Source organism: Dryobates pubescens, chromosome 42 (genome assembly GCF_014839835.1).
Source record: "Dryobates pubescens isolate bDryPub1 chromosome 42, bDryPub1.pri, whole genome shotgun sequence".
Lineage (NCBI taxonomy): Eukaryota > Metazoa > Chordata > Aves > Piciformes > Picidae > Dryobates > Dryobates pubescens.
This window is the reverse complement of record NC_071653.1, coordinates 1,219,557-1,229,061: the sequence shown is the minus strand read 5'-3', so window position 1 is coordinate 1,229,061 and position 9,505 is coordinate 1,219,557. Positions and strand designations below refer to the sequence as shown.

Sequence of the window (9,505 nt, the reverse complement as noted above, 5' to 3'; positions counted from 1 at the left end):
CATGACTTGTGCTTCTACCTCACTCACACAGTCAAATAGGTCGCAGGGAGAGGCAGAAGCAACACACCAAGTTGATGAGAGTAACCTATATATTGTTAAAATTGTGTGTACAGTCTCAAACATTATTTAGTTTCTACTGGAAGTCTCTGGAAAATTCCTGTTTCCAATCAGTGTCTAAGCTAAGTATTAGCCTTAAACTGTGACGGGAAAGAGAAGGGAAGGGAAGGGAAGGGAAGGGAAGGGAAGGGAAGGGAAGGGAAGGGAAGGGAAGGGAAGGGAAGGGAAGGGAAGGGAAGGGAAGGGAAGGGAAGGGAAGGGAAGGGAAGGGAAGGGAAGGGAAGGGAAGGGAAGGGAAGGGAAGGGAAGGGAAGGGAAGGGAAGGGAAGGGAAGGGAAGGGAAGGGAAGGGAAGGGAAGGGAAGGGAAGAGATATGAGTGCTGTGACAGGGAACTTGATTGAGATCAATACTGGATAGAGGGGGAAACCCTGCAGTGCCTGAGGGGACTGAGTGGCAAATTGGGTGAAGAGTGCTGAGAATAGCATAGGGTTAGACACACTTCAGGAGCAAGGACAAGACAAACCAGACAAAGGCTTCTTACTACTGAGAGAGTTGGCAAAAGGCAGGCATGCAGAGGACAATATGTCAGAGAGGTTGGTCACATCTCCCCCTTTTATTCCTCCCCAGGGAGCAGCAGAAGCTGCTGGCTGCAGGAGCAACATGTGTCACTGCTGGAGGAGACCACAGCACAGGCGCTGCAGGTGTGCTGAGCAGCAGCTTTTTCTCCTCCCCATGGCAGTGGCTGTGCCCCTGGCAGAGTCATTTCCGGCAGCTCTGCTCTCGTGGGGCTCTGGCTGGGACCTGTGGCCTTTGGAGTCTCTCTCACACACGCAGCAGGATGGGTCTCAGCATGCGCCTCGCCTATCTCCTCCTGGCTGCCTTCCTGAGGCAACCACAGGGTAAGCACTGCCTTGCACTGCAAGCATGGTTCCTCTTCTGCCCAGGGCACCCTCATCCCCTCAGCAGACCTCTGCAGGCTTGCCCTGGCTGAGTGAAAACTTTCTCTCCAGGTCTACCCCTGTGAGGTACTATAATAAGGGGCATTTCCTTGTCCCTCTCTGCTGCTCTGTCTGGGCCCAGTGTTTCACTCTGGGCAGCAGAAGTGACAGGAGGGAAGAGCTGGGTGAAAGCTCAGCTCTCTCTATCGAAGAACAACAGAAGTATCTTACAGAAGGTCCTGGCGCCTCCTCTCTATGCAAAGCTTATCTATCAAATCCTGCCCTCCTTAAGGGCCATCCACCCCCCTCCTGCATTCCAGCTAACAATGACAAGGGGAGTTGCTTATCAACTGTTTGGGTATAGTGGGCGTGTGGGAGTCCTGCCCTTGCTGTCCTTGTCCTTGGGTGATGGTCATGGCCTCCATTGCAAGTACAGGTGGAGAGATGATGAGCAGAAGCTCTTGGGCTGCCTCTTTCTTCCAGCACACAGCTAGTGAAACCATGAGAAAATCTCTTTCAGGTTTGATCCCCCCTGCCTGGGCAGGAGCCAGGGATATCTTCCTCAGCTGCAAGGGACAGTGCCTGAAAGGGTCTCACTGCTGTGCTCCCTACTCTCTCCTTCCTCTGGGAATGATGAATTGGCCACTTGTGTCCCCACCTCATCCTCCAGCCCCCAAGCCAATGCCTTTCTTACACAGCAACCTGAGGCAATGCCACCAAAACAGGATGCAGGTGGAGGCCGAGGCTGGGCTGTGGAAAACTTGAATGGCTCTGGAGTGGCCATTTGTGAAGGTGCTGCTGATGAAGAGGAAACATCCCAGCTGATGGCATGGGCTGGGTGCTTGTTTTCCCAGTGCTGCCTTTTCATTTCCTGCCTCATGCCCTGGAGGAGGCAGCTTCTGAGTGCTGGAACTCAGAGAACCCAGGAGGACCATGGCAGCAATGTGTCAGTGCCAGCAGAGGCCTCAGCTCAAGTGCTGGATGGGTGCAGTGCATGAAGTGATCTTCAGCTGGGCCACACAGTGAGGTTTCCCGTGGCTGTGTTGCCAGGAAGCGACCCTGCACTCCTTGTCAGGTCACCCAAGGCTTCCCTGGCTCAGGATGTGCCAGGTCTTTCTTCCCTCTCTCCTTCCCTTTCTTCTTCCTTCTGTTCCTCACTCCAAATCTGCTCCTGTGCTCACTTGTGGTCTGTGGGGACACCAGTTATGAGTGGTGTGAGCAATCTGGCAGTGCAGGCCTAAGGGCCTGACATGGTGGTAGGCCATGCCCAGCACAAGGGCAGAGCCAGCTACCAGTGTACCAAAACAGTGCTGTGCCTGCAGCACTGTAACTAAAACAAGATGCTGGTAGCTAGAAACATAGTGAGTTGTCTCGGGACAACAGGACATGCACCTGCATCAACAAACCAAGTGTGTCATCCATAGTTGGACCAATAATCTACAACAGTGTGATGTGTGGTCACTCATAGGGGACCAATGAGTCCATGCCAACAAGGCACACCAGGGTTATATAAATTGTAGCAGTTTCCTTGCTACGCACTTCTTCTTCTTCTTTTCCTGCCTGTCCTATCTCCTCTCCTTCCATGCTTTACTGCACCATGCTTTCACCATAGGCCTGAGCCATAGGCCTGCAATACTGGAACAATAAAGGATCAATACCCGATCATATTGGTCAGCCGTATTGATTCCAAGAACCTCCGTCGTCGCCATATCTGGCTAAAGTGGTCAGCTTGCCAGCAGCTGGCCTCTGCTGCTGCCATTCATTCTTTTCCTCCTAGCACTGGCCAGATGCATTTTCCACTCAGTGGGGACTTCCTCTGCCTGCCACAACTTTTGGAATACAATGGAGAGCTTCAGTGACCTCATCCCCAGTTCCCTCAGCACCTGGGGGTGTATGCCATTGGGTCACAGGGACCTGTACACTCTCAGGTCCTTAAGGGGATCTTCACTCACAATGAGCAGATCCTTCTTCCAGCCCCTGCCATTATCTTCTGTGACTTTGGGAGTATGGCTGTAGCCCTTGCCATTGGAGCCTGAGGTAAAGAAGTTGTTGAGGACCTCAGCCTTCTCCATGTCACTTGTCACCAGTTCTGCCCTTTCCTTTCTGAGGGGGCCCACACCTGCCTTAGTCTTCCTTTTGCCATGAATGTACCTGAAGAAACTTTAGCTGTTCCCCTTGCTCTCCCTGGATAGATTGAATTCTAAGTGAGCTTTAGCTCTTCTAACCAGGTCTCTTGCTGCTCAGGCAGCTTCCTCATATGCCCCCATCCCAGCTGTCCTTCCTTCCACTCTGTGCACAGTGTCCAACAGAAAGGACCACACAGTGGCCTGTTCTGGACAAGGCATTAAGAAGACAGCTAAATTGGTTTTGAACTACTGCCCCTTTCTCCTCGCTCTCTGTTGCAGGGTCCAGATTGGGGTCGAGGAGCCTAAGAGGCAGGTGCCATTAAGGCTGCCTGGAGGGGAGTGGACGCTGATCCCCTAGCCTCACGTTTCAGAGAGGTCACTGCACGTGTCAGACGCCATGAGAGAAGGCGTGTGCAGTGTACTCACCACCTAAACATTTTGAATCGCTTGGCGGGATGTGAATGGCTGATGTGCCATTGGGCCCTTCCCTTTGCAACAAGGCAATTGGTAGGGGAAGACCTCTTGTGCTCGCTGGTTGCTCCTTACACTCATAGCTTGCATGCTCCTTACTCTCTCACGGGGATTCTCTCTGGGATTCAAGGCGGCGACAAGCACCTTACTTGCTCCAATCTTCAGAGCAATTAGCTTCTTTTGTGTTAGCAGCATAGTGCTTGAGTTGGGCCTTCACTACAGCAGCCAGCCCTCTCATTTCCTCTAAATCTGTGGATACTGCCCTTCTGACTATAACTAGGAGCTCAAATTCCTCTTTGTTCAGCAAAGGTTTTGGTAGTTAGCAGCTCGGCAGTTCATGAGGAAAATAGACAATTTTACCTGGTTATTTCTGAGGTTTATGTCTTGTAACCTCTTAGTTAGCTGTGTTGTGAACCCAGTGGCGGTTCCTATATGCCACTCGATGCAGTATTGTTGCTTGGTTTCCTGTGCATAGGGAGATTCCAGTTTGTTCCTCTGTATTCCAAGTTCTGACTGTTCTAGACTGTTACTCTACTGTTTATTAGCCTGCTACCGTGTTGTGATAGAGTGGGATGTACATCCTGATTGGTTTTGTCCATCTGATTAGTTTTGTCCATAAAACCTTGCTCTGTGTGCATGGGCCCGCCCACGGGGCGGGACCAAGGCTGTCATCTGGGGAACAGCTGAGGAGGACTGCCGATCTTCACCAACAGGAGGCAGGGGAGACCTAGAAGAGACTGAATACACATGCGCAGAGTAGAGCCACGAAGTTTCGAGAAGGAGGGCGTCAATCAAGAGGAGAAAGGTTATAAAGGGGGACGGGAACTCGACGTAAGTGCGGCAGTTGCGGAGCGGAGACTCCCCTGTCGTCCAGCGCTGTGTTTGCTCCTGCCTTGCTACTTAATAAATTGTCAAAATTTTCTATTCGGTGATGTATTTTGTTTAATAAAACTCTATAACAAATTTGGTGCCGTGACTCGGATGCAACTTAATTGTTTGGGCTTGTGACCATTCCAAGGGGGCGCCCCACTTGATTTTTTAGTGGCCTTGGTGGTCCAATCTCACCCTGGTTGTACCGACGAACCTAAATTCAAGGTACAGGAGCAAAGGGAAGCCGGCAGACCCTATAAACTTTGTGCACAAAGGTCCGGACGAAGACGCGGGATGCGTGAGTAATTGCGGGAACCGTTCGGTCTGGGTCAGGGATCCTGGAGTTGCAGTGACTGTGTGTGAGTGTGAGAGGGGAACCGGCAGCTCGGATTTCCCAAGCGAGTGTGGACCCTTAGTAGTGCGGTTCTCATTGCTCGTGAGAGCGTGAACCACGAAACAGGGGAAGCGACTGAACATCGATTGATTGAGGGGTACTCCAGAAGATGGGACAGGGGAGGAGCAAGTCCTTAACCCTTATAGAACTTCCCCCGATACCTGGGGACAGTCCGTTAGGATTCATGTTGGAAAATTGGGAACATTACCCAAATATTAAAAACAAGACGAAGGAAAAAATTATTCACTACCGTGTGGTTATTTGGGGAGGGAAAGAAATCTCCCCAAATGTTTTGTGGCCAATGTTTGGGTCATCGGAAGACTGGGTGAAGCTGAGACTTAATCTGTGGGTGAATGATAAAACTCCTGTAAATCAGGAGGTGAGAGATTAAACATAGAAAGGAGGAGGAGAAGTCATTAATTCTTCCTCCCCCAAATAACCCCCTCCCCCCCAGCTTGGTTCTCCTTAAACCCCTTCCAAGCGCCTCTCCTGTGGGCCTCACCGCGGCCATCGCCGCTTTAAGAGCGTTCCGGCGCCCGCCCCCTCCCCCTCAGACACCTTTAAGACGGGACGAGGAGAGTCAGCGCAGGCAGGCTAGGATAATGATAGCGGTAATTAAGGAGGCTGAAAAGGCTGGAGCTTCTTACAGGACGAGATGGGGTGGGGGACAAAGGCGGGGAAAGGAAATATTTTGTAAAGGGCAAAGGGTGACATAACCAGAAAATCCCTCCATAATCCTCAAACCTCTGTAACAAATAACACAGACAGTTATTCTGGGGACTCCTGAAGAATACTCTTGCTGCCGAGAAGATGACACCCCTCGTGGCTCGAGGCACCCGAGTCGACGAGTGAGGCAGAGGAGTAGAAAACAGTGGAGATCAAGAACCCCTAATAATCATTTAAAGCAGGACCATGGAGTGGATTTTTGATGATGTAGACCCTTATAGTCCTTACAAGTGGTTTTGGTTATGACTAATACTGACCATTGTAATCAGATGTTAAATGTGCCCTGGTTTGAAGGGTGCTGGTTATGTTATTATATTAGGCCACCATTTTATGAGGCTATTGGAGTTATATAATGGACAAAACAAATCAGGATGAAGACAGAGGGGGAATTGTGATAGAGTGGGATGTACATCCTGATTGGTTTGTACATCCTGATTGGTTTTGTCCATCTGATTAGTTTTGTCCATAAAACCTTTCTCTGTGTGCATGGGCCCGCCCACGGGGCGGGACCAAGGCTGTCATCTGGGGAACAGCTGAGGAGGACTGCCGATCTTCACCAACAGGAGGCAGGGGAGACCTAGAAGAGACTGAATACACATGCACAGAGTAGAGCCACGAAGTTTCGAGAAGGAGGGCATCAATCAAGAGGAAAAAGGTTATAAAGGGGGACGGGAACTTGACGTAAGAGCTCTGTAGGTGTGAGAGCTGGGAGCCAGGGACTGGAGAGATTGGAGAGCTGAGGCAGTTGTGAAGAAGGCAGAGGCAGGCTCTGCTCCATGGCACCCAGTGAGCGGCCAAGAGGCTCTGGGCACAAAGGCAATCAGCAAAGATTCCTTCTGAGCATCAGGAAACACTTTGTGAGGGTGAGGGAGCACTGGCACAGGAGGCGTAGAGACACTGTGGAGTCTCCGTCCCTGCAGGCATTCCAAAGCTCTCTGGAGGTTGTCCAGGACAGATTGTGAGGGGAGGCAGAGGCATGAAGGAAGGAGAGACTGCCAGGGCTGTGTCCCTGGGGTCAGCAAGGGTGGTGGCCTGTGGAGGCCTCTGGCTCCACTTCTGCTCTCGGTACCAATGCAGAAGTCAGTCTTCCTGCAGGTGTGGAGAGAGACCCCAGGGCCCCTCACTGTTCCGAATGCCCTTGGCTGAGGGAGCCACAGGGGCTGCTGCTGGAGGAGGGAGGGCCCCAGAAGGAGCTTCTCAGGCACAGGAAGAAGAGATCTTTTCCCTTGCCCACTGCTTCCTTGGCTCCCCCAGCAGAGTCATTTCTGGCAGCTCTGCTGTCTGGCGGCTGGGAGGTGCTTTGCTGACTCTCACTCCACAGGCAGCTTGGTCTCCACATGCTCCTCACCTACCTCATCCTCACTGCCTTGCTGAGGCAGTGGCTGGGTAAGTCCTGGTTCTTTCTCACTGCCTCTTTCTTCTTCTGCCAGGAAACTCTGAGCAGCCTCAGCAGGTCCCTGTGGGGAAATTCTCTTCAGTTCCAGCCAAGAACGCTGGGAAAAGTCAGCTCACTCCTGGGGTTCTGCACTCCTTGGCTCAGGATTCTCCTCTTGCAGAGAGGAGAGGAGGGGAGAGATCCCTCAGACACCTTCTCCTTCTTGCCTCTTCCCTTCCATCCATCTCTCTCTGCATCTCTCTTCTGGTCACCCTTCTGCCACTAGAGTGGATCTCAGCTGTCTCTAGGCTCCCATTTGCAGCACCAATGATCAGATCCTGTCCAAGCTGCTACAGGGAATTTAAAGCCCTCCTCCACTGGCATGGGGTCAGTGCCTCCTGGCTGGCACCTACCTGCCATGGCCTTCAGGTATCTCCTGGCTAGTAACACAGTCAGGGCTCCCTCTCTCTACCATTCAGCTCAGCACTGAATACAGGTATGGAGCTCATAGCCCTGGGAGATGGCAGGGGAGGGGAAGCAGGATGACTTTCTTGCAGCAGCTCCAATGCAACCTGCTGGAGGGGTGCAGGTCCCAGCACACAAAGTTGAGGCATGAGAGGCTGCTCCCTGGTGCTCACCATCTGCAAGCTTTGGGCATTTCCAGAAAGGACAGGAAGCCTTCTTCACCAGGGTTTTGTAGCACTGCTGACCGTTGCTCTCTTCCAGGCACCATGGGGCAGGTCACTGTCACCCAGCAAGAAGGACAAGTCACAGTAAAGCAGAGACACACCTTCCACACCAAATGCACTTACCAGACCTCCTACAGTGCTTACTTGCTGTGGTACCAGCAGAAGAAAGGCCAAGCTCCCCAACTGCTCTCGTACCAGGCAGCAGCTGGCCCCAAGCACAGCGGCCGTCTGACCACGCTGCTGAACACCACGGGGAAATACAGCCTGCTGCAGCTGGAGGAAGTGGAGGTGTCTGACAGTGCCTTGTACCTCTGTGCTGTGAGCGACACCCTGGTGCAGGAGCTTGCTTGGCTGTGCAAGAAGCCAGGGGAGGGAGCGGAAGTGTCTGGGCAAGGCTGAGCATGGGGGAATGGGCCCTCAGCTCTCCGCTGGCAGCTCTGCTTCCTGTGTGCACCCAGGGATCTGAAGGACAAGATCCTCTTCCAGGAGAGGACAATGTCTGTGACTGCAGAGGTGGTGAAAGAGTCTCAGGTCTCCTTGTTTTCACCACGGGTGTTGTGTGAAGGGAGAGGTACATTTTCTAAGAGACGATTCCTCTTGCATTCTAGCTGAGGCTTCTGAGATCAGAGGGGCTCAGTGTGGCTGGTTTTGTCTCTTCATATGCCACTGATTAGGGTGGGTTGCTATAGGTCCAACACCAGACACATTCACAGCTTGGGGTCCAAATCTATCAGTGCTAACTGATGGCCCTGACACCTCCCTAGTGGAGCAGAACCAGAAGGAATACATCAGCTGCTTGGAAGCAGGACTAACCCAAGCCTAAGGGAGATGGGCCACAGGAGATGCAGTGAAGGGTTTGAAGGTTCAAGTTAGTCACCTGTTGAGGGCCAAGTCCATTGGGTCAGGTAATGGGAGCCGCTTCAGGGCTGGAGCAGTACAAGAAGGGGAACTGCTGAGGGGATTTCTCCCACTCAAGCACCCTGGGGCTAAGGACCTGTAGAATGTTCCCTAACAGGCCATTAGCATGAGCCTGAAAGCCCCAGGGCCCAGGATGGGCTCAGCAATTACCCAGTGGCCCCTGGGCAGCAAATGGCTGTCCCCAGATCATTGCCTTTTGCTGTAAATCCCCTACAATTGTGCCCAGAGACAGAGAAAACCAAGACCCAGCCAGGTCCTGCCACTGTGCTGGGAAACTGCTCCTGCTGGTGTTCCCCACTGTGGGACAAGTGCCTTTAACCTTAGAACCTCCCTTCATCTCTGTGCCTGGCTGGCCACTGCCACCCATGGGAAGGAGCACAAAGTTAACAGGTGCTGAATCAGCCCTCTGTTGAAACCAGTTCTCACAGGGCTGAGTCCTCTTTTCTCTTCTCTTGTAGGCATAGCTCACCACCGACCCTGGATTTCTGGGCTGTGTCCATGAGAAAGGCTTTGGGAGTCGTGGGGTGGGGAAGGTGGTCAATGAACTTTGGGTTGACATTGTCGGTTGGATTTCTGGTTCTGGTGAGAGGAACAGCTCCAGTTCAATGTATGATCCATTCCTTAACCATCTGCTGCTGCTCCTCTCCTTTCTCCATCTGTCTGCTGCATAAGGATCAGCAGGCCAGAAGAAGAAGAAGTTGAGATCTGAAACCTGGCACAAAGCTCTGTTTGAGTCACTGAGTGCAGTCCTGGCCTTGACCTGAAGGCTCTTCCTGAACCACCCTGTTTGTGCCAGGCTGGTGAGCAGCAAGAGGGGACAAGGCCTGTGGAGGTGAGGCCCCTCCTGCAGCTCTGCCCTGTTCTGGCTGAGCACTAAGAGTGGCCATGGCAGCAGGAGCAGTCAGCTGACTCCTGAGAGCCCCTGACCCCCAGATGCATT

The 9,505-nt window shown here is 52.5% G+C and overlaps 1 gene segment (V, D, J or C); it reads left to right on the top strand.

Moving 5' to 3' along the window:
- The first annotated feature begins 908 nt into the window (after positions 1–908).
- On the top strand, positions 909–8,048 carry LOC128899258 (T cell receptor alpha variable 1-1-like). The segment is given in 2 exon segments: positions 909–957; positions 7,685–8,048. Coding segments are annotated over 2 exon segments (411 nt in total).
- The last annotated feature ends 1,457 nt before the right edge of the window (positions 8,049–9,505 follow it).